The 25,891-nt window shown below is 34.8% G+C and overlaps 1 protein-coding gene across 2 annotated transcripts in view; it reads right to left on the bottom strand.

Moving 5' to 3' along the window:
• PRDM5 (PR/SET domain 5) overlaps positions 1–25,891 on the bottom strand; it is a 196,796-nt gene that overhangs the window by 77,635 nt on the left and 93,270 nt on the right. For both annotated transcript variants that reach the window (XM_035029313.1, XM_035029314.1), the window contains exons 10-12: positions 25,674–25,831; positions 6,082–6,175; positions 1,831–1,991 (exon numbers count right to left, since the gene is read on the bottom strand). In XM_035029313.1, the coding sequence (XP_034885204.1) occupies positions 1,831–1,991; positions 6,082–6,175; positions 25,674–25,831 (413 nt within the window). The remainder of the gene's footprint in view (positions 1–1,830; positions 1,992–6,081; positions 6,176–25,673; positions 25,832–25,891) is intronic.

The following is a 25,891-nucleotide window of genomic DNA, read 5'->3' as shown; positions in this document are numbered from 1 at the left end:
CACTATTGTATTTGTAGTTTGTAAAAGAGTTATAAACTAAATACCTTAGTCAACATCAGTGTCCTTTTAAATATTTTTTCCATTGAAAATGATTTACATTATATTCAAGTTTGAGAAATATAGTCTAACCAACTGCCACGCTAGCCAATGACACTGGCTACAACAGACATCTCCTTGATTTTGCATTTGGCAGGAACTTAACTTTCCATTTTCACTCTAAGTTCTTATACAAAACAGTTATACATTCTTTACAGTAAGAGCCGTTACTCCCATGGTCCCCATTATGGCTCATTTTAAAGGAAATGGTATAACATTTTAACATATAGCAGACCTATTTTCTTCTCATTCCCTGACAGAAGGGGCAAAATACAATAATTCTTTCTTGATTAGTGTACGGTTGTTTAGAAACTGTATATATCTATTATTGCAGCATTGGATTATTCCAAAGAGGCAGCTATCAATTTACTTATAGTATCTATATAAAATCCACAGCATTTCTTTTGCTGCTACATAAGTATTTCATTGCTCACCTACATGACCTAAGTAAATTTTCAGTGGCATAGTTTCCAACTAAACAACATTAAGTCAACATTAATGAAAAGAATTAAAATGCTTCTTTGGTGTAATTTAAAAATGTATCGATATGGAATTTGGTTAATTGGTTTTAAAAGACATTTAAGGTATAATACTAAAATATCTTAAATATAGATAAGAAAGCATGGAAACAGATCACTCTGACAATACTGGATAAATGTATCAGATAAAAATGAACAATGCTCTGCAAAATGTACTATATAACAATCTGTGATTGTGGACAAACAACTATTATCTCTCTTGAAAACTCACTATTTTTTCCCACATTGATTAAAACATGACACAAATTTATTAAATCCATGCAAAAAAAGTAATTCAAGCAAAGACAGTTGAAAGACTATCTTCTCCAGAAATTTGAAAAAAGAAGACAATATCATTATTACCGAACATTAAAGAAACAGCAAAAGAACGTTCCTCAGTTCAGTCCTTCGACACAGCCATACTAAGGACAGGTACCAAAGTGAAAGTCACACTGAAGCAGGAATCACTTCCTCACATTCACTCAGCAGTACACACCAAGTAGCGGAATCTATTACTTCACAGTCATTTCTAGAGTCAACATTAAAACTTATAACGGTGTTTGTTACACTATGAATTTTGCTATTTTTGAAAATACACTTAAAATGTACTTATAAAACAAATAAAAATAACCTCTTGATTTGCCTACAGTAATTAGCATAACACAAAAAAGATAATCTCCAAATCACCGTAAGTAAGAACCTCATTTTATTTGAGTTAAGCAAATACTTAATCAAGTCCCTCTTCTGTGCCAGGAACTTCCCTAGGCCCTAGAGATGCACGATGAAGAAGGACCATTCCAATCCTAGAAAAGAGCTCAATCTAATAACTTGTCAATAAACACCTGAATTAGCTCTGAAAAATAAAATTAAGGCACTAATCATTTTTTAGATAAAAACCCACATTAATTAAAAAATGTACAAAAATTGACAAGCTCCCACTCATCAAATACTTTGACCCATCTATCATCATAGCTCAGCGCTGTGCAGAATCCATACCTAAATCTAGGTTCACCTTCATCTGAATTATATATCTCTTCTGAAAAAGTAAAGAGAACAGACATTTTTTGAAGAGCTCATATAAACCATGCATCCCTTGTCATTTTGAGGAAATATGTTGACTAATTAATATAAAGTTGATTATCACATGATAATTAGCATACATGCCTATATGCTGAAGTATGTAATCCATTTAAACTCACAGAAGGCTTCTACTTACTTTCTTATGACTTCTAAGCACAGAAGGTGTAACAAATGCCTTATTACATAGCTCACATCTGTATTTCTTATGTCTTTCATGGACCACCTGGACATGAACATTTAAGGTATCCTTCCTTTTAAAGGTAGCATCACAGTGATGGCACTTGAAAGTCCTCTCACCTTAGAAATGAAAAAGTCAGATAAGAGAAAGATCAGATGCAACAGCAGGGTGATGTTAACTCTCCCTCATGGGTTCCAGACGTAGTGTTCTTTTCTCCAAAAAGTTAGCTTTATTACTAACAATTTATCATAACCAGAAAAGGTAATTTTTCACATCTTTCAATTCCATATTTGCTCATTCATTATGTGACCAGTGGGAAGTGCTTTAACCTTCTTATGTTCTCAGCCTCTTTAATTGGAAAAGGTGGAGACTCAATTAGCTAATTTTCTAAAGGAACCATGAACTTTCTCTAAAAGGAGGTCTTTCTAGGACAGGGAATCAGGTTTGAAGTAAGTAGAGTCTTGTGGTGACAAAAGGCTTCTGTCAAGCAGAGTAAGTGGCTTTTGGGGTCCCTCCTAAACTCCCCTCACTCCACAACCTTTATGTGGCCTTTAAGGGACAGGGCACAGGCAGAATAGGGTCATGGGTAGCACAGTGGGGAGGGAAGCCCCTGAGGGCACACAGAAATAAGTCAGAGCCAGCCCCCTTCTAGGACAGGAAAGGGCTACAACACCCCTTTACTTCCTCAGCACTATCTCAGGAACTTGGACTAGAGGCACCCTAACATGGTCCTTCGTCTGCTAATTAATTAATTAGCTGGGGAAAGGGGCTCAGCTCCCAGGCTGTCCTCAGACAGGTTAGAGGGCTGCCTCTCAGAGAGGCAGTTGGATTGGGACAATTATCCTTTTCTACCCAAGAGCCCCTGGGTACCTGTGAGGGTTTTCACCTTGTTATCATTCTATTGCCTAGGCCCACAGGGAAAGCAACTCCACAAACTATGTTTAGGGGTACAGTATGGTACTTTTTAAACTTTCATATAATGCTATCCTTGTAGGTCTTCTTAACAAACACATCTACCTTTTAGTGGTCTATTGAAATACATTTAAGCGATGCATGTGCACAATTAGAAAGCAGTTTTATCTCTCAGGAAGTTATAATACGATTATATAAATCAGACAGACTAGTATTTGTTTTCTGTTTTGTTTTGTTTTAAAGATTTTATTTATTTATTTGACAGAGAGAGAGAACACAAGTAGGCAGAGTGGCAGCGGAGAAGCAGGCTCCCCGCCTAGCAGGGAGCCTGATGCGGGGCTCGATCCCAGGACCCTGGGATCATGACCTGAGTGGAAGGCAGACGCTTAACCAACTGAGCCACCCAGGCACCCCAGACAGACTAGTATTTGAACATATATTCCCTTTTTAAAGAACAATTTATAAGTACAGATTCACATATTATATTCATTATGAGACAAAATATACAGATAACTTTCTACATTGAAATAAGAGATTACCTCAATTTCAACCAAACTCATCTCACATCTCCATTAGAACTAGCATAGATTTAGAAATGTGAAGATCCTATTATTTCTTCATACCAAATTTAAAGGAGGAAGGACAAAAAGAAGGAAAAAAGAAAAAAAGAAAAAGACAAATGACCCTTTTCAAACAGAATTATGGCTCTTTAACTTAAAATCTCTGAGAGCCCTGCTGAAATCTGATGCTTGGAACAAAGTCACACCCAAACCATGCAAGAATTGTGTAGATTCTGAGAGCTATGTTTGTATGTTGCCTTTGTGCATTTTTGTTGCTGGGTGCTATTACTAGTTTGTCTTTATATACCTTTTTAGATTTATTTAAATACTTTATTTGTATAAAATGTATAACCAGTGAGAGTAAAAGAAAGTATCAATGACATAAGACTATAAATAATACCAAAGCAACTCAGGAACAAAGAGAAATTAAAAAACAAAAACAAGGGGTGCCTGGGTGGCTCAGTCAAAGGGTCAAACTCTTGGTTTCAGCTCAGGTCATGATCTCAGAGTCACGGGTCCAGCCCTGTGTCTTAGGGCTCTGTGCTCAGCAGGGTGTCTGCTTAGGATTCCCTCCCTCTCCTTGTCCCTCTGCCCCTCCCCAATCCCCCTCTCAAAATAAATGAGTAAATCTTTACAATTCAGTAAATAAAAAACAAAAACAAAACAAAAAAGTAAACCTCCAAGATTTCTCCTATTAAAGCATTTCTATTAAACTATCACATGAATCAAAATATTGATTCCTATACAAAGACCTCGTCAAGCTATACCAAGGGAGGCCTTACCTTTCTTCTTTCATATTTTAATTCCAGATTTCTTTGTTTTAAGCTTATCAGAATTTTTTAACTCTTATGAGATTTAATCTGATGTTATCAGATTTCTTTGCCTTAAAGAAATAAACATAGGATTAAAGAGAGGATTTTTCCTATCTTAAAACCAAGAAGCTAGCTAGTAACCTGCCTTTTGGTTTTCAGTGTGTTAGAAAATAGCAGTATTTCCCAAAGTAATTATGACAAGCTATTCTTCGTATTTTGAGCCAGAATGCTGATAGAAATTTCTAAAACAGCCTGCATGTTTTGAAGTTAAACAGGTCTTAATTTTCATATTGTGTAAGATAACATCTAGTATTTTGTCTTATTCAGTCTACTTCTGGTTTTTCCCATCCTTTTAGTTGACCTGCCTTATCTGATGTTTAACTTTACCTTCAATAACCCACTTACTCAGTCAACTACAAAGCTGATTTTCCAGCCAAATGTCTTGATGCAGCTTCATAAAGCCTGTGATTAATGTACTGATCAACATTATATTAAATACAGAATATGCAAGCAGAGTCTACACCACTGCTTCAGTCCTCTCTCTCAAGTATATGAGAACCAATCAGCAGAAATCAAAAGTAGCAGATTCCTTATAATAAATATTCCTCGTCACTATTGAAATTAAATTTTCATCTGTCTAAAGAAAAAGTTCCTGAGCATCAGGCCAAATTTGGCCACAGAAGTCTTAATAGTATGAATGAGGTTCACTTGTCCCAATCCCTACTCTAAAATCCATTCATCTCATAATGATTGTCTTTCTTAAATGAGAGCGAAATGGGATGGAAATTCCTGCTGTTACATGACAAATTTTAATTCTTAAATGCATGGCTGTCCTTAATAAAGAAACAGAAAGTGGTGTTGACCAATTCTCCAGAGCTGTAAGGTCAAATACAGAATGTCATGAGACCTTAACACTACCTCTTATGTAGGAAAAGAGGCATTTCATCATGATCATTACTACTTGGTATTTTTAAAAACTTTAATATCTTTGGTATTTTGAATTTTAGACACTTCTACTTGATCAGAGAAAATTTCTTCCAAGACACTATCTTATCTGTACAGTTGTCATAACTGATTAATTGTTTCGCTTTCCTCAGAAATATTAAAAATTTAATCAGCAGTAGGAACTTTGTTTCAGAAGATGTTCCACTGATTAAACAACTCAAAAGCAATCAATACAAATATTACCTACGTTATGCCATTTTTCTTTACTTTTAGATAGAGTAATGTAGCAAATGTCCGGTTACTTTGATATTTGAACCCACTTTAAAACTCAGCTTAGCAATAGCATTTTCTCTGAAATACAGTGATGTAAAGTGTCCTTTCAGCGATGTGGGTATAAGGTGCTATATTCTAAATACAGCTCTGAGTGTAACTGCTTACAAATTTGCATGGTGTATATGTGTATAACTTCTCTCAAAAGAAAAAGAAGGGCTCCTGCCAAAAGAAGTAAGAAGTTATTAGATCTGTAGATATTAGAAGTTATTAGATATGTACTCTGATCTTTTCCAACTTTAAAAGTCTGTGAGCTAATAAAATCATGCCAGACATCTGCATGTTTTAAAGGGTCAGACATGTTTCCTTAATCATTATATTTAAAAGGGAACAAAAAATGTCTATTTCAGAACAAATTTCAAAGATACCTTACTGAATATGAGAGAAGATTTTATATACAAACCTTAAATAGTGCAAAGAAATGATATAAAAGAAAATGTCTCATAAAATGACTGATCTTAATGTGGGAAAATGAAGCAAGGATAACGGAAGAAAAGGTGAAAAGCAGAATTACCAGCCCTGTTTATGTTCAAAAGCAAATCACATAACCACATATAGGTCCACTTCTGTGACGCCTACATTCTCAAAAGTTGTAAGAACAAAGTTTGAGATAATTCAATTTGTCCTCAACTGCTTGTATTGTGACTTACTGTTATGTATGAGCAGGTGTCTCTGCAAAGAAAATGGGGTTCGGAACAAAGCTTTACATTCCTCACACTGGAATGGTCTCTCTTCAGAATGGGTCTGCGGATGAAAGAAACTGTGAGTCAGGAGGATCTAGAATCATCTAATCATGACAATAATTGGGAGCTTGTATTCATGATATGGGAGAGGAATAGGAAGGTAGACAATATCTTGTTTCTTCTGATGATGTTCTTTCACTATAAAACTGTAAACACAAATATGCAAAACAACTATTTTTAAGTTCTCACATTAATTATAAATTTGGTAAGTAATAAAGGAAATTGTTCCTATAATCTCAAAATGCTAATCCGAATATACACAGACTTCTCAGGATTTACTCTGCAGAGTAAAATGATTTGTAATTTCTCTGAAGACTAAACCTTCTTTTTTACTGGACAGGCTTTCCCTATGCTACTACAACATTTTCAACATAATCAAAGGAAACTGGTAAAAGGAGACAGTTTCCACCTTCTATCCTCAACTTCACTGAATAAGTTCCAAAAATTTTTAGTCCTAGATGCCCTTTTCCTCCTAAATTAAACTAGAACATTTACTCATACTTAAACCAGGTAATACTCATTAAATATTTATTTTGTGTCACTGCTGCACTCAACACTTCACATGAATTTTTTCACTTAATTCTAACAGTAATTGGATGGACAACATACTATTACTGTCCCCATTTTACAGATGAAAAAACTAAGGCTCAAAGAATTTCAGTAACTTGCCAGAGATCAAACAATGTAGATGCAGCAAGCACCTTTAAACACACAACAAACAAAAATACACTGAGAAACAATAAACAGAAAATCAGAAATAAAAACAATACAAACAACAAAACAGTATGCTTATTTACTTCACCTTTTTTATTGCATATCAGTATTAACCTGTTTTGCATAAGTCAGTGTATAAAATCCTATTCTACCATGGATGACATGATAACAATGCCCATAAATGCTAAAATACCAAAAATTGAACTATTTTCTCTTATGATAATAAAACAAATCATATAATTCATTAGTTTTTATGAAACATGTGGTATAAAAATAAAGGGAATAAATAAAGCACTTTATTCACAACATAAAGATTTAAACATTTTCTTAATGTACATTATAAAATTCAAGATATAAGTATTACCTATTAACATAATGTTGGTGAAAAAGGGATTATCCTGCCTGTTTTTAGTTGTAAAAAATATAGAGAAAGGATGAGGGGAACAAATATTTAAAACTTGGGATAAACTACACGTATTCAAATGTGTTATTTAGCCACATAAATGAACATGCTAGCTGGGAATAAAACAGAACAAAGAGTAAGTTTCTTTCATTACATAAAATATATGGACACTTAGTATAGGAAAATATGGTCCTTCAAATTGGTAGGACAACAGTGGACTGTTTAGTGAACGGTTTTGAGGCAACTGTATAGACATCTAGGAAAAAATTAAACTGGATCTATTATTCATTCACTCCTTTCAATAAATCCCATTTCAATTCAGCCTTTTTTGCAAATGTGAAGAATAAATTGTAAATATACTAGAAGAAAATATGAGTGAATTGTTAAATACTTTTTGAGCAGGAAAAGGCTTTCTAAGCATGGCAGAAACTCAGATATGCAGATGAGAGAAGGCATTAAATTTAAAACTGCAAGGCAAAAATGTTTGGTGACAAAGAAAATATTTGCAACATGAAATAAAAATTTTAAGCTGCTAATATAAGGAGTTATGGCACATTAACAGGAAAAAAATGAAAACTCCAAAGAAAAGGGGCAAAAAGACTCCTCCAAGTAGCACTCTTGCAATATCCTTCATTACTTATTTTGTGCCCAGTCCATGCTATGCACTTCATGCCCTTATGTGTCAGTCCTGTTGTACACACTGGGGATGTAGCAGTAAAAACAGAAGACTAAGTCCCTGTTGTCATGGAGGTCTCACACTGGCAAAGAGAGAAAGACAAGGAACAAATGATAAAATATGAAATACATGCTATAGAGAAAAAAAAAAAAAGGGAAAGGGGATAGCAAAAGTTTCAAAGAATGGGATATCAATTTTAAACAGAAATTCCAGCTGAGAAGGTGACTTGAAAGAAGAACTGATGGAAGTGAGGAAGCAAGGGCATGTCTCCCTCAGGGGCACCTGGGCAGGAAACACTATGGAGGCCAGTGTGGCTGGAGTACACGTGGAAGAAGCACAGAAGTGGGGAGATGAGGCCAGAAAAAAAATGGGCAAAGAATGGGAAGGAGAAGCGAATCATATAGGGCTTGGTTGGCCACTGTAGGAATTTTGTCTTTTACTGAAAAAGATAAAAAATCTCAAATGAGTTTTGAGCAGATGAGTGGCATGATTCACTTGACATTTAATAGGATACTAAGGTGGCTGTGCTGAGAAAAGGATAGAGGGGGACAAGGCAAAGCAGAGAAACCAGAGAAGAACAGCAATAAACCAAACGAGATAATTAAGGCCTATATCAGAGTGGTAGCTACCATTGTAAAGAGAAGTGGTAGATTTCTGGATATATGAGGAAAGTCAACAGGTTTTGTGGAGAGGCTTGAATTTGAAGCATGAGACACAGAAAAGAAGATCTAATATTGTGACCAGAGTGACGGTAGGCTGGATCAGCCATTAACTAACACATGAAAGAGCAAGCAAGAAACAAGTCTGGTGAAAGATAAAAGGGGTTCAGTTTTGGGTGGGTTCAAATGATTAATCAAAGATGTCTAGTAGACAGTGGAATATTTCAAGTCTGCATTATAGTGTAGAATATTTGGGGATGTCAGATTATATATTGTTAGCATTTAAAGCCAGGAATACAATGAGAGAATGAAAGTTAAAAAAAAAAAAATACTCTCTGTGGTATATCAGATTGGCAAAGGTGAGGAGAACGGATATTACTCATTGTTGACAAAAAGGTACGATCGAGCAATCTTCTATCTTATAACTGGGAATGTACATTTTCTGAGTGGCAGTGTGGCTCTGTTGACCAAACTGACAAATGCACATACTCTTTGACTAACTAACTCCCTTGACAGATACAGATCTGGCAATTATTTACATAAACAAAAACTTTTTTAAAAAACCTCCTAAATGCCCACTGGCAGATATAAACCTGGGTAACTAAATTTGAGTGGCTACTGTATATTTATTTTGATATGGAAAACCCACGATAACATATTTTGAGTGTCAAAAGCACGATGCAAACCATTATAGATAGAATACCATTTGCTGCATACATACACACATGAAGAATGGGGTGTAGGAAGATGTCCTACGAAATGCTGAGGAGGGTTTTCATAGTAAAGTGGAGAGTGGTATCTGACAGAGCTTTTACTTTCTTCTTTATACCTTTCTTTGATGTTTTAGTTTTCTACAAAAAGTAGATTATATTATTACAAAAAGAAAGGAACTCTTCTGTCTTTAGAGCATCCATATTGGAACAAAGGGTTGCTTTAGTCTTCCAAAAATATGATATTCCACCCTAACCAATTCTTCCTCTTTTTCCAAATCTAGGACAATACAACATGTGGCTATGATTTAGTAGCTTGATGATGAAATAACTTGGGACAGCATGAAGCCTCACGCCTATGTTAACCAAACTAAAGCCACAACATCTAGATACAGCCTGAAGTCAAGAGTTATTTTAAGTAGTAAGCTGTTAGTGCATAGGCCGGTGAATAAATATTTTTGTCAAAGATTCCAATACCACCAACGGAGTTGTGATGGCATGACTTGTCAAAGTCTCGGCATAATATACTTTACAAGTACCAGATAAAATTTAGCTTTTTAAAGGGTGCTTATGCTTCAGTTTTTCATTTCTACAGGGTGCCAAACTTTTCAGACTTATTAATTACATTATCCTTCAGCTATAGAACATTCCCCCACTTAAATGCCAAGTCACCGATGACACAAATATCTGCTGGTAATAACAAATGAACTCGTCCATGAACTATACATATATATTTTTATGTATCATATCATATATCTTTTTATGTGCCAAGTCTGATTGTTGTTCCAGATGTAGAAAACACATAAGAAAATGTGTTCCACTATTTATAACACCTAATAAAATGTCTCAAGAATGCTTCAGGTTTTCAACATAATTTTTATACAATAATCACCAAATTAGCACATTTCTAGCTATACAAACCAAATATTAATTTTGTGAGAACAGAATAAAATTTTCATCAGGCCCAATCACAGTTAAAAATTATAACCATGACTATCACCAGTATATATTGCTCTGTAGTAACAGTATTACTAGAAATGATATTTTTTCTTGTGTCATGCGCAAAGCAAGAAAACTATCTTAAAATTCAGAGAAATAACAAGAGATAAAATAAATTTGAAGAAAATATTCCTGAGATATATGTGTCAGAACTATTCTTTTTTCTTAAAAAAAAAAAAAAAAAAGACTTTTGTTTTTGAAGTCTCAAGCCTGCATATCATAAGCATATTACTATCCCACTGGGTCACATAATAAACTGAAAGCTGCATAAAATGTGTGTCATCTGGCTGTTTACAAGGTCTGTGGATTAAATTTTTACTGTCAGCTTTATAACTGGCTTACTTAAAGGGGCTCGTCCTCACAAAAATGAATGGAAACTAGAGAGATATCAAAGAAATCAACTCAGCACAGGAAAAAGGTGGCTCATTTCACACAGATACGTTAAGATTATAAAATTGAGGCTATGCTCTTACAGAAGTACAGCCTTTCATGGCCAAGCCCAACCTTTCCACTGCTTGAAAAGCCACAATTCCATTAGTACAAAGACGTAACTCCATGGAGCCAACTACTAAAGCCTCAAGTTTATACCCTGATCAGGGCAAGGGGAATGTGCTAGAAGAAGGAATAACCATAGACTTGCAGAAGTCTTCCTTGAAGGGCAGCAATTTAGACTACCACTCAGGGAATTTTTCCCTCTACAACACTACTAAAACATGGCATCCCATATTTCTAATCAAGGATGCTTTTAACAAATACTGCTTCAAACAATATGACCCTGATTTGACCATTAATTTAAAACTTCTGCCTCTACAATGGCCACCATTTATTACAGCGAGCCTAGAGTCATACGGAACAAGTTTACTCTCTCTTCCACGAGGAAGCTCTTTGAATATATGGAAACAGCAACCATGTCCCTTCACAAACTGTTGTGATAACCAGACACCTTTAGCTTCACTCATGAAAATATGGCTTTCAGATACATCACAGGAATTGTAAAGCAGAATTTTCTGAATAAAATAAAAATAAAAATTAGGCATCCTAATTTTTATAACTCATGTGGAACAACTCATAGCAGCAATTAAACCAGCTCCTCTAGTGGATGACTCGTTTGCTATGCAAGATGGCTAAATAAATTGGTAATTCTGCATTGAACTTTATGTGCCATCCCAAAATAAACAAGTGCAGATACCTAAAGTACAAACAGACAAATAAAACAAGGGATTATTGGATTTTATAGGATTCTAATCCTATATAAAATTACGCTCTCTAAAAATTAATACCAGTTGTTGAATAAGAAAGATTTCTTAAAATATAAATCCCTAGAAATTAACATATAATAGGATAATAACAGCAATAATAGGATAAAAACTAACAGATGCTAATAAGATTCAAATACTTGGCCAGAAAAGATAGATAGATAGACAGATAGATAGATAGATAGACAGACAGACAGACAGATAGTAAAATGTATTTGTGTTTTGTGTATGTGTGTTTAAGCCGCCATCCTATTATCTAAGTGTCAACATCACCAGAGGACATATTCTCAATGAAACCCTCATAAAAACTAATCTATTTTTCAGCCTAATACAGATGTAAACTAAATTCAAAAGATCACAGTTTAGAGTCAGTTTCTAATTTTAAATATAAAACATCCTAGATGGGGTATTAGGTTCAAAGCCTATTTTCTACTAAAAATACTGCATTTCAGCATATTTTAATTATAACATACAGTTCTCATTTGTGCCTTTTTAGTTTTCATTGATTCAGATTTATGGCATTTTCTGGTATAACACAAATTCTTTGCTCATTTGTTTTGTTTTTCACATTCCACATATAAGTGAAGTCATATGGTATTTGTCTTTCTCTGACTTATTTCACTCAGCATAATTATACCCTCTAGGTCTAGCCATGTTGTTGCAGATGGCAAGATCTTGTTCTTTTTTATGGCTGAGTAATATTCCATTGTGTATATACCACATCTTCTTTATCCATTCATCTATCGACAGACACTGGATTGCCTTATATCTTGGCTATTATGGTACAAATTGTTATATGAGAAAAGCATCTATTTTTCAAAAATATACAATTTTCCATTTAATTTAACTTAGCTTACAAATTTATATTACCTGCCCACCAAAATTGTTGATATCATTCAAAAATTCATTACCCTGTGTGTGTATTGAGGGTTCATATAGGTATACTTGCCTTCATGATAAATTTCCACTGTATGCTATGCTTCATGAGTCACAGAGTTTACTTTCCAAAGTTTTTGTCTTCTCTTGCTATAACAAGCCATTACCACATCTTCTGGCTATTGCTAACCTAAGTTTTGTTTTTTGTTTTTGCTTTTTAATTCATCCTTCACTTAATCTTCTTCTAATAGGTCCTGTGGGCTAAGAAATGAGTCACCTGAACTTGGTAGAATCTCAGATAAAGTAAAAGTTAAAGTGATAAAGAAAGGATCTCCATGTTATGACTAAATAACATGTTTTAATACATGAAAAACATGAAACTTAGCAGTAGAGGAGAACTAATTTATAATTATACAGGAAAATAAGCTATGTTGTTGTTTCCGGTTCTTTTTACCAAAAAGGGGAAAGAATAAAACATTTCTGATCCAAATCATTCACAAGGGCAAGTATATATATGAAGACTTTCTGTGAAGAGGAGCTATTTTTTAACATAAGACATTGATCTACAAGAAGATAAAAAGGAAGCAGTGGAAAGAAATCTGCTTATTAACATCCATCTTCCCAAAGCACCATGTAAAAGAATTTTGTAAAAGAAAAACTAAAAGAAGCCCTTGCCCAACAGATGTTAAAACATACTATAAAGTACAATTATTAAAATATTATGATATTATAGAGAACAGAGATTAAATGGAAATGAACAACATCCAAACATAGTTTTACATGAGAAGCATTCAACAATATAATAGCAATGGTTATAAATCAGGATCTCAGAGGTGCCTGGGTGGCTCATATGGTTGGGCGGCTGACTCTTGATTTCGACTCAGGTCATGATCTCAGGGGTGTGGAATCAAGCCCCGCAACAGACTCTGCACTGAGTGGGAGTCTGTTTTATTCTCTCTCTTCCTCTCTCTCTCTGCCTCTCCCCTAGCTTGCTTACTCTCTCTCAAATAAATATATAAATCTTTTAAAAGTTAATAAATAAAATAAATCAGGAGCTCATTCCATACCTAAAAATAAATTCTTCATGGATTAAAATGGTAACAAAAAAGAAACTAATATAACTTTTAAAGGCATTGATAAATGCTTGCATAGTGTTGAAATAAGAAAGTTTTCTAAATATATACAACTATATACAACTCAGAAGCTGTATATACTCAGAAGCCATAAAACTCATAATCCATGTCATACTTCAAAACATAAAAATGGGGGCACCTGGGTGGCTTAGTCGTTAAGCGTCTGCCTTCAGCTCAGGTCATGATCCCAGGGTCCTGGGATCGAGCCCCGCATCGGGCTCCCTGCTCGGCGGGAAGCCTGCTTCTCCCTCTCCCACTCCCCCTGCTTGTGTTCCCTCTCTCGCTGTGTCTCTCTCTGTCAAATAAATAAATAAAATCTTAAAAAAAAAAAAAAGTAAAACTTCTTCATTCAAAAGATACAAGTTGATAGATGGGGACAAATATTAGAAACAAAAATAACAAAGGATTAGCATTCATAGTATCCATAGAGTTCCTAGAAACCAATGAGAAAACAGCCAAATAGTTCAATAGAAAAGTGGATAAAGAGTACATACAAGCATTTCTGAAAAGTAATGTAAATGGAACATAAACTTATAAAAAGAACATAATTTCACTAACCATTGCTTAAATGCAATGAAATACCACTTTTCAATTCTCAGACTGAAAATAAAGACTGACAAAATCAAATGTTGATTGTACAGATAAAGGGGCACTTTAATCACTGATAAATGAAAGAGCTTTTTCAGAAGGCAGTTGGGCAGGAGCAAAACTTCCTATTCTATTAAAGAAAAATAGTTTTCTAGTAAAGAAAACTATTATTCCATAAATTTCATAACTAAGGTCTATTTGCACTAATGCTCTTGACATAGTTATAAAGTTTTATGTAAAATAGTAATAGTTACAAAAAATGAGTAGCTTTATATGATCCTACCTGAAAAACTCTCCAAGTCATAATGTTAAGGCAAAAAAGTAAGTTCCAGAATGACACCTATGTCCTAATACCATTTACATGTAAATATACTTATCTCCCAGGTGGGCAGCTAAAACCTTGTGCTTTTCTCCAAGTTCCACCCACAAGAACGTTCTCTTATACAAAAACATCAGTGTGCCATGTGGAGGTTACTGAAGATCTGACTAGCGAGATGAAGGAGATGGCTGGTATGCACAGCACTTGGAAAATTCACATCTAATCTAACACTGTGGAATCTCTTTCCAATAGCCGCTTTTCACAGTTCCTAGCCTAGCTTTCCAATTCTGCTACCCAAACACAAACAACTCTCACCTTCTCATTTCTAATTTCCCATACTTTAACCGATTTTAAACAGTGAGAAAGTATGTCAAAGGCATTATACTGAGGATAACAATTATATTTTACTCAGTGTATAAAATACCCTCCAACTATTAGGATCACCAGCCTGAATATAGTAGTAGATGGGGTCATAATTAACAAATAGTTTGTACACATAATGTGTACAGTTTTTAATATATTTAAGAAAGCCCCCAAAAGTACCCACTGGGGAGGGGACTGGAATTGTGGGGGACCAGGGAAGGTAGGTGCTGTCAGGGATTACAACCTAAATTACATAACTGAGTACCCATGCACTATGTGTGTTTTTGAGATTTTACTTTCTTAAGATATCTACTACCAAAAGAAAAAAATTTTAATCAAATTAAAAAAAAACAAAAACAAAAACAAGACACCTTCCTCTCTTTCAGTATTTTCAGCTTTGTGGTTTTAAGAGGGTTAGGGATGTGCACTTGATCACGCAGGTCAAGTGAAAGGAGTTCAAAACCCTGGGCTAGGTTGGGCTAGGCTGGAAAAAAGCAGAGCAGAGAGTAAAGCTGATATCCCACTTAAGGTGAGCTCGGGAGGTAAGCATTAGTCGAAACTTAAAGGCTGAGACAAGACTTGGAGGCCAGAAGTTTGGGAGGCAAGTCGCCTTGTGCCCAGAGGAGCAGGGATGAAGGAAGCTCTGAAGGGCAATGAGCAATGATGTGGTTCTGGCAAACACTAGCAGGTATGGTCTGCAGTCGATGACTCCTAAGTTAATATTTAGGGGTGGGGAGAGTGGAGAGAGTAGAATAAAGCTGGAGGGAGGTTTCTCTATTGAAGTCAGAATAAAGGGGAATCACTGATTTGGAAGTGAACTCCAAGTCAAGTATTTATCTCAAAATTACAATAGTTAAAATTAAAGGTTTAAAGAGTAATACTTAGGTATCTCGGACTATGTAAACTCAATTAGTGTAGAATGAATACAACAAAGATTTCCCAGTATATCACTAGACCACTAATACCCTCATAAAATCAAGAGAGACGGGGCGCCTGGGTGGCTCAGATTGTTAAGCATCTGTCTTTGGCTCAGGTCATGATCCCAGGGTCCTGGGATCGAGCCCCATGTCTGGCTCCTGGCTCCTGACTCCTGGTTTGGCAGGGAGCCTGCTTCTCCCTCGCCCTCTGTCTCTCCCCTGCTCATGCTCTCTCTCTCTGTATCTCTCTGTCTCAAATGAATAAATAAAATCTTTAAAAAACATAAAAATAAAATCAAATCAAGAGAGAGGAAGAATGTGCAGAAAAACAGCACTGCAAATGTGGCAAAATGTACTGCAGATATATATATGTTTTAATTCACTTCTCATACTTCAACAACTACTTAACTAAGAACATTAAATCTTATTATTTGGGGATAATCTTTTCATGGATTTTATTTATTCAGAAAACATGTGCCATTTTCAAAGTACAATGTGGTCAATAAGTGCTATGAATTAAAGTATAGCATCTATCTTCAAAACTTATAGTTTAATATGGAAAATAAAGTACTTATGTTAGAGATTATACAGTGCGGGCACCTGGGTGGCTCAGTTGGTTAAGCGACTGCCTTCAGCTCAGGTCATGATCCCAGGGTCCGGGGATCGAGCCCCGCATCGGGCTCCCTGCTCTGCGGGAAACCTGCTTCTCCCTCTCCCACTCCCCCTGCTTGTGTTCCCTCTCTCGCTGTGTCTCTCTCTGTCAAATAAATAAATAAAATCTTAAAAAAAAAAAAAGAAATTATACAGTGCTATCTCATCATGCACTTCAGAAAAAAACTGTTGTAATAGGATAAGTGATTTGCCATTAGGTAAATAAGTTTCAGACAAATATCTCTCTCTTGTTTTCTCTCTGTCAGGTTCAATAGCTGCATGCTTCTCTCCGTGTGGCATCTCATCATTGCAAATGTGCTTCTAGAACACAAAAATCGATAATTTTGTACAACACAGCACCTTAAATGAACCACCCACTGCTTCACCTACAGCACACCTAAGGAAGACAAATCTGTACAAAGTCAAAGGAAAAAGGGACTGTGACCAAATTATCGAGTGATTCTTTCAGTCTACAACATGGCACCTTCTTCAGAGATTTTCAAATATTTTTTTATTATATAAAATTTATGCCATATATTATATAGTTTTAGAACCTAATCCATGATTCATTTAGGAAGAGACATATCCTTTCCTTTAAAGAAGGCTTAATAAGGGGCGCCTGGGTGGCTCAGTCGTTAAGCATCTGTCTTCGGCTCAGGTCATGGTCCCAGGGTCCTGGGATGGAGCCCCACACTGGGCTCCCTGCTCCGCGAGGGCCTGCTTCTCCCTCCCACACTCCCCCTGCTTGTGTTCCCTCTCTCGTTATGTCTCTCTCTGTGGAATAAATAAATAAAATCTTTAAAAAAAGAGGTTTAATAAAATTTTACATGGGCAAAGTCCAATCTGCAGTGTCTGCCAAACAGACCATGACCAAAAAAAATACTGTTTATATTGAAATTCAACACACATACACATACACACACAAACAAAGGTATTATTTCATTAAATTGCCCGTATTCTTATATTTTCAGTTCTGTTTTTTAATGGCGATTCATGACCCAGTAAATTGATTTCAAGACACAAAGTGGCCATGGCCCAGAGCTTGGAAATCACTGGATGAGATATTAATATGGAAGGCCCAATGGAATTATTCCAGGAAAGGGTGTGACCAGAGTTCCTTATAGGCCTCTAAGTTCATCTCTGGAGGGATATGTAAAGGGTCAGGAAAAAGTCTTTTATTTGAATAGACATATCTTTGTCCCCAGAAGCTTGTCTATGACAAGCTAGGACAAAACCTCTCTGTATTCATTTCCATCATCAAGCATGTAGTACCAGCTTCATGATCTAGGATGACTGAGTCCATCTAGATGTCCTGCCTAGAGCAGGAGGAGGGAAGCACTATACACTTTATTTCAATTTTGCTTTTCAATAAATTTGATAAGGAAAAAAAATGGAGGTGAAGACTAGTTTCTGCCACCTGTAGTTCTGAAGTGTCTGTCCAGTTGTGATTTATAGATCTAGTTAGACCCAGATAAACAATCATTATTTTAACTAGATCCAAAAAATTCAACTAGTAATCAGGTCAAATAATTGTCAGAAAGGATTAGAGAGAGGAAAAACTAATTTTGACCTATTGAGCCTACTTACTGGCAAAATGATGAAACAAGTAACTAAGTTTTAGGAACAAAAATCACCCCTTCAAAGTTTGATATTGCCATAATCACACTGAAAGATAGTATTTCCTTTTCAAGAAAATCCAAATGTTAAGAGAACTGACCCCAAAATGAATAAACTAAGTATAATAAAAATGCAAAAGTTACATCACCAAGGAAACCAGAATAATTAATTTATTTAAAATAACAACCTTTGGTCATGCTATATGATGGAGATCAGTTTGACTCAAATTTTTTTTTCTAATTTCCTTGCATATCCTTATTTTTCAGTTTCCTAACTGGCCATTAATGAATAATGATAGAAGAAAAAGTTTATTTGCTTTTTTCACATAACTCATGGAGAATATTTCAGACTTTTTCACTTAACCATACCACAAATACATGCTAGGATCATAACAGTGAGAAGCACATTTGTCTATAGCAGAAGGACTGAATGTGCTTTCCACTTTAGAAATTATAAGCATCATTGTTTCTATCCTTCCCAAGACCTCATTATTACTTTCATATGATTTATGGCTGAATGTATGAGAGATGGTGCAAAGATCCTGTGCCAAATTCCCATATGGCATATAACATAAGCCCAACTGAAAAACTCGTAAATGTGGGTAGATCAGTTTCATCAAAGAATGGAGCAAGAGAGTTCCAGAGACTGAGCAGGAAACTAGCCAGATAATTTTTTACAGTCATGCAATTCCAAAGCAGAAGTAATGAACGTGGTCCTGCCCCTGATCATTTAATGCTTGAATTAAACCTAAGAACAGTCAGCAAGAAATTAGAAAGAGACGATTTGGGACACTATCAATCAACTCTTTTTACTCTCTGGTAAATCTAACTTTTTTTTTTTTTTTCTTTTTAGGCTAAAGCTAAAATGATGTCATAACTTTTTAAATGATTTTAAAAGAGAAAGAATGATGCTTTGAAGTCTCAATAAATATTGAAATAACTATAACTCCAATGGAATAGTCTAAGAGAAAAATAATTAACAAGTTATTTTAAAAGATATTATATACATATTACTTAACAGCATGCTAAAATGTATTAACCAAAATCAATAAGCAAGCAGTACCACAGCCAACTGGGCAAGCACTCCAAGCCCCCAAGCTTCAACTGCAATTCCACCACAGCCAGTGAGCACACAAAGCCCACAAAGGGTACAACTCTTGAATGTCTGGAGCAGGGGATAATCTCATGACCACGGGGATTACACTTCTGGGCCCATGAGTTATAGCAGTATAGGCTTACCTCAAGAAGCAAGAAAAATCCCAAATAAGCAAATAATCTTCCACCTAAAGGAGCTAGAAAAAGAAGAATAAACAAAGCTCAAAGCCAGTAGAAGGAAGAAAATAATAAAGACTGAAGGAGAAATTAATGAAATAAAGAGTAAAATAAACAAACAATAGAAGAGATCAATGAAACCAGGAGCTGGTTCTTTGAAAAAATTAACAAAATTGATGGAACTTTTGGTCAGACTTGTTAAAAAAAAAAAAAAAAAAGGAGGGAGGGAGAGAGAGAAAACAAATAAAATCAGAAGTGAAAATATGAAAACAAAGTAATGATTATGAAGCTGGATGAAAACTCCAAAAACGAGATAGAAAATATAAGAAAGAACCAAACAAAAGTCATAGAACTGAAGAATATAATAACTGAACTGAAAAATACACTAGAAGGGCTCAACAGAAGACTGAATGAAGCAGAAGAACAGATCAGCAAACTCAAAGACAAAAACAACAGAACTTACCCTGACAGAGCAGCAAAAACAAAAAGGAATTTCAAAAAGTAAAGACAGCTTAAGTGGCAAATGGAACATCATGAAGCAGAATATCATCCACATTATAGAGATCTTAGAAGGAGAAGAAAAAGAAAGTGACAGGAAACTTTTTGAAGAAATAATGACTGATAATTTTGCTAATCTGAGAAAGGAAACAAACATGTAGGTCCAGAAAGCCCAGGGAGATAGCCACACCAACTCACATTATAATTAAAATGCCAAAAGTTAAAGAGAGAATCTTAAAAACAGCAACAGAAAAATAATGTGTTATGTACAAAGGAAATCCTATAAAGCTATCCCCAGAGTTTTCAGCAGAAACTCTGCAGGCCAGAAGACAGTGGCATAAAGTATTCAAAGTTCGAAAGGAAAAAACTTCCAACCAAGAATACTCTACCTGGCAAGGTTATCATTCAGAATAGAAGGAGAGATAAAGCATTTTCCAGATAAGCAAAAGCAAAGGAGTTCATCACCACTAAACCAGACCTAAAAGGAATGTTAAAGGGACTTCTTTAAGCTGAAAAGAAAGGGCACTAATTAATAACAAGAAAACATATGAAAGTAAAAATCTCACTAAAAAAGGTAAATATTTAGTAAAAACAGTGGATTAACCATTTATAAAGTTAATATGAAGGTTAAAAGACAAAAGTAATAAAATTAAATAATTAGGAATACATAAAGGATGTGAAATTTGACATCAAGAACATAAAAAAAACATAACAGTACTGTTTTTTAACACCATATTTATACCAACGGATAAATCATCCAGACAGAAAGTAGAAATCATGTAGACAGAAAGTCTATAAGGGAACATAGGTTTATACAACACATTACACCAGATGTACTTAATAGATAAATACAGAACCTTTCATCGAAAAGCAGATAAATACACATTCTTCTCAGGTGCACATAGAATATTCCCCAGGATAGATCCCATGTTAGGCCACAAAGCAAGTCTCAAAAAATTCAGAAAGATTTCAATCATATCAAGCATCTTTCCCAACCACTAGAAAAAGAAAAAAAAAAACAAAAACAGAAGAAAAAATGACACCTAAAGCTAGTAGAAGAAAGGAAATAATAAAGATCAGAATGGAAGTCAGTGAAATAGAGGCTGAGAAGGTTCTTATAAATAAAATCAGAAAGAGGAGAAGTTAAAACTGATACCACAGAAATGCAAACCATCATACAACTACAAAAAGAATTACATGTCAAAAAATTGGATAATCTAGAAGACATAGATAAATTCCCATAAATAAACTTTTAAAAAAGACCAAATCATGAATAAAAAATCTAAATAGACCAATTACAGTAAGAAGACTGAATCGGTAATCAAAACTTCTCAACAAACAAAAATCCAGGACAAGATGGGATCACTGGTGAATTCTACCAAACATTCAAAGATTTAAGACCTAGCATTCTCAAACTCTTCCAAAAGAAATTGAAGAGGAGGGAATGCTTCCAAACCCATTTACAAAGACAATATTACCCTGATATCCAAACTAGACAAAGACACCACAAAAAAAAGAAGAAGAGGAGGCAGTGTAGGAAGAGGAGAGAAAAAAAAATTATGAGCCAATATAACAGAAAAAAATAGATGCAGAAATCCTCAACAAAATATTAGCAAACCGAATTCAAGAACACATTAAGATCATATACCATGATCAAGTGGATTTATTCCAGAGATGCAAGGATGGTTTCAATATTCACAAATCAATCAACATGATAAACCACATTAACAAAATGAAAGATAAAAATTATATGCTCATCTCAAAGAGATGAAGAAAAAGCATTTGACAAAATTCAACATTCACTTATGATAAAAATTCTAAACAAAGTAGGTATAGAGGGAATGTAGCTCAACATAATAAAGCCCATATATAACTAGTCCACAGCTAATATCAAACTCAGTGATGAAAAGCTGAAAGTTTTCCCTTAAAATCAGGAACAAGACAAGGATGTCTACTCTCTCTGCTTTTATCCAACATAATATTGGAAGTCCTAGCCAAAGCAATTTAGTAAGAAAGAGAACTAAAAGGCATCCAGATTGAAAGGAAGAAGTAAATCTGTCCTTATTTGCAGATGAAAGATACTATATATAGAAAATCCCAAAGACTTCACCAGGAAAGCTGTTAGAACTAATAAATGAATTCAATAAAGTTTCAAGATACAACATTAACACACAAAATTCCACTGCATTTTCACACACTAATAAGATTAACTATAAGAAAGAGAAATCAAGAAAACAATCCCATTTACAATTGCATCGAGAAGAATGTAATTCCTAGGAGTAAATTTAACCAAAGAGGTAAAGGCCTGTACTCGGAAACTATAACAAATTGATGAAAAAAGCTGAAGACACAAATAAATGGAAAGATATGCCATGCTCATGGATTGGAAGAATTAATACTGTTAAAATGTCCATACTACCCAAAGCAATCTACAGGTTCAATAAAATCCCTACCAAAATTCCAATGGCATTTTTCACAGAAGGAGAAACAATAACTCTAAAATTTTATGGAACTACAGACTACAAATAGCCAAAGCAATCTGGATAAAGAAGAACAAAGTTAGAGGTATCACATTCCCAAATTTCAAATTATACTACAAAGCTATATCATAACAATATGATATTAACAAAACAATAGACACATAGATCAATGGAACAGAATAGACAGCCCAGAAATAAAGCCATGCATATATGGTCAATTAATTTATGATAGGGGAGGCAAGCATATACAATGGGGAAAGAACATTCTGTTCAATCAATAGTAGTGGGAAAACTGGACAGCCACATACAAAAGGATGAAATTAAACTGCTATCTTACCCAATATTCAAAAATTAATTTAAAATGGATTGAAGACTTGATGTAAGACCTGAAACCATAAAACTCCTAAAAGAAAACATAAGCAGTAAGCTCCTTGACATCGGTCTTAGCAATGTTTTTTGGATCTGGCTCCAAAGACAAGGGCAACAAAAGCAAAAATAAACAAATAGGACTACATCAAACTAAAGAACATCTGCACAGCAAAGAAAACCATCAACAAAATGAACAACCTACTGAATGGGGGAAGATATATGCAAGTCATATATCTGATAAAAGGTTAATATTCAAAATATATAATAAACACATACAACTCAATAACAACAACAACAACAATAAAAAAAACCCATTAAAAAATAGGCAAAGGATGTAAATAGACATTTTTCCAAAGAAGACATATAGATGGCCAACAGGAAAAGATGCTCAACATCACTAATCATCAGGGAAATGCAAATCAAAGTCACAGTGAGATATTACCTCACACCTATCAGAATAGCTATCATCAGAATGACAAGAAATAACGAGTGTTGGCAAGGATGTAGGAAAAAAAAAAAAAACCATACACTGTTGGTGTGAATGTAAACTGGTGCAACCAGTATGGAAAACAGTACTAAATTTCTTCAAAAAATTAAAAACTACCATATTATCCAGCAATTCCACGGATGGGTATCTATCCAAAGTAAACAAAACACTAATTAAAAAAAAATATACGCACCCCTACATTCATTGCATGATTATTTACAATAGTCAAGATATGGAAACAATCTAAGTGTCCATCGATAGATAAATATATAAAGAACATGAAGTACATGTGTATACAATGGAATATTATTCAGCCACAGAAAAGAATGAAATCTTGTCATTTGTGACAACATGGATGGACCTTGAGGGTATTAGGCTAATGAGATAAGTGAAACAGAGAAAGATGAATACTTCATAATTTCACTTATTAAGTGGAAGCCAAAAAAAAAAAAAAAAAATAGACAACTTACTACCAAATAGAACAAAACAAAATCCAGATTCACAGACAGAGAACTGAGTGGTGGTTGCCAAAAGGTGAGGGGGTTAAGGGGGTGATATGGGTAAAGGGAATCAAGAGACACAAATTTCCAGTTATAAAATGAATAGGTGATGGGGATATAATGTACAGTATAAAGAATACAGTCAATAATATAGTATTAACTTTGTACAATGACAGATGGTAGACTTACTGTGGTAATCAGATTACAATGTATACAAACGTTAAATCACTATTTGTATACACTAAACTAATAATACTGTATGCCATTTATACTTCAATAAAACCTTTCTAAAATATCAATAATCAATTATTTATCACATCATAAATACATCTTAATATGCATTATTTAGATGTTGAATGTCTTTGGACAAATATTCTGAATTCAACTCAAACATTATTTATTATCAACACAGAGTAGATAAATAAAACTAATACATTCTGAAACAAGAACCAGAGTAAAGGTAAAGCATAGGAAATGCAAACAGAAATTAAGAAAACTAAGAGACCATAACTTGGAGTCCTATCAGAAAAGAGGAAGGGGTAGAGCACCTGGCTGACTCAGTCAGTAGAGCATGGTGACTCTTAATCTCAGGTTATGAGTTCAATACCCACATTGGGTGTAGAGTTTAGTTAAAAATAAAATTAAAAATTTAAAGAAAAGAAGAAGGGAAAGTTAGGTCACGCTGACTGAAAGCAAATGCCAAGTTGTCTTAGGTATGACTAATGCAGAGAAAAGGATAAAAATCTAGAAAAGCTGAGGTCATGGGTAGAGAACTCTGAATGACAGGGTAACATGCATATGCTATAACTTTCATAGGCATTGGAAATCTACTCATAATATTAGAGTACAAGAGTGATAGAGTTGCACTGTGGAACAATTTATCTAGGAGGATGGGTAAGTGGAAAGTGAAAAGTAATAAGAATTTGATTAGATGGGTATTAAAGTAATGAAGATGAGCAATAATCAGGATATAGGATGGTAAAGGAATGAGGGTGATGAGCCAATGTAGAGGGTAGCATCTTTAAGAATTGGCTTCTAGGGGTACCTGGGTAGCTCAGTCAGTTGGGCTTCCAACTCTTGATTTCAGCTCCGGTCATAATCTCAGGGTTGTGAGATCAAGCCCCAAGTCAGGCTCCGCACTGGGGATGGAGCCTGCTTAAGATTCTCTCTCTCCCTCTTCCTTTGTCCCTTCCCCTGCTCACTCTCTTTCTCTCTCTCTCTCTCAAAATAAATAAATAAATACATAAATACATAAAAATTAAAATAATTTAAAAAAAGAACTGGCTTCTAATTTTAAAAAGGGTCTAAGACTAAAGAAACAGACAGGAATAAATATATGCTCTCATTAACAAAAAGAAGAAACTCCAAAAGAGAGGTTATCTGGGGCATAAAGAATAAAAAGGTCATTCTGGGACATGCTAAATTCATTAGGTCAAAAAGATATACAATTATGTATCAAATAAAGAAAAATAAATGTGAGTCTGAAGCCTGGGTTAAAGAAAGAAATCATTTGGGATTTGCTGGTATAGAGTTGATGGCAGAAGTCATGGATGTAGCTGATGCAGAGAACCTAGAAGAGGTCCATAGCCAACGCATCCAGGATAACCTCCTGAGGGAGGAGAGATGAAAGTGTCCAGAGAAATTGGTGGAACACCTAGCCAATTATACATCAAAGATGAAGAGAATTTCAAAAAAGCTACCATGAACAAGAGTGTCAAATTTTAGAGAAAAAAGGAAAAGAAGAAAAGAGTTTGTAATTAGTACAACACTGGGAAACACTAGATGACACTTTGCTTATAAGAACAGTTTCAACAGAGGATGGAAAACAGGAAATAAGGCCAGGTGGGGTTATGGCCTGAGTGAGGGGGTAGAACGTATAAGCAAAATCGTCCTCTAGTTAGTCCACATGTACAGCATGTCCAGATATACAAAAACCTCTAAAAAAAAAAACAACAATTAGAAATCAAAAACAAATCAGCAAAGACAGTAATAATAATATGAATAAGGTTTTACCTTCTTGTGATTCTTGTAAACATTTCTGTGGGCAAATCCCTTTCCACAAAGCTTGCATTTGTAAGGCTTATCTTCGCTGTGTATTACTTTGTGGGCGCCCACTTGATCGAGCCTCTTGAAAGATTTATTACAAATCTCACAATTATAGGGTCGTTTTTCTGTGAAAAATGAGTGCAGACAATCTCACATCTATATAAAAGTAAAGGACAAAAACGGAA

Source organism: Mirounga leonina, unplaced genomic scaffold, assembly GCF_011800145.1.
Source record: "Mirounga leonina isolate KUSES-001 unplaced genomic scaffold, KU_Mleo_1.0 Mir_234, whole genome shotgun sequence".
Taxonomy (NCBI): domain Eukaryota; kingdom Metazoa; phylum Chordata; class Mammalia; order Carnivora; family Phocidae; genus Mirounga; species Mirounga leonina.
The sequence above is the reverse complement of the archived record's forward strand: the minus strand, read 5'-3'. Positions and strand labels throughout refer to the sequence as shown.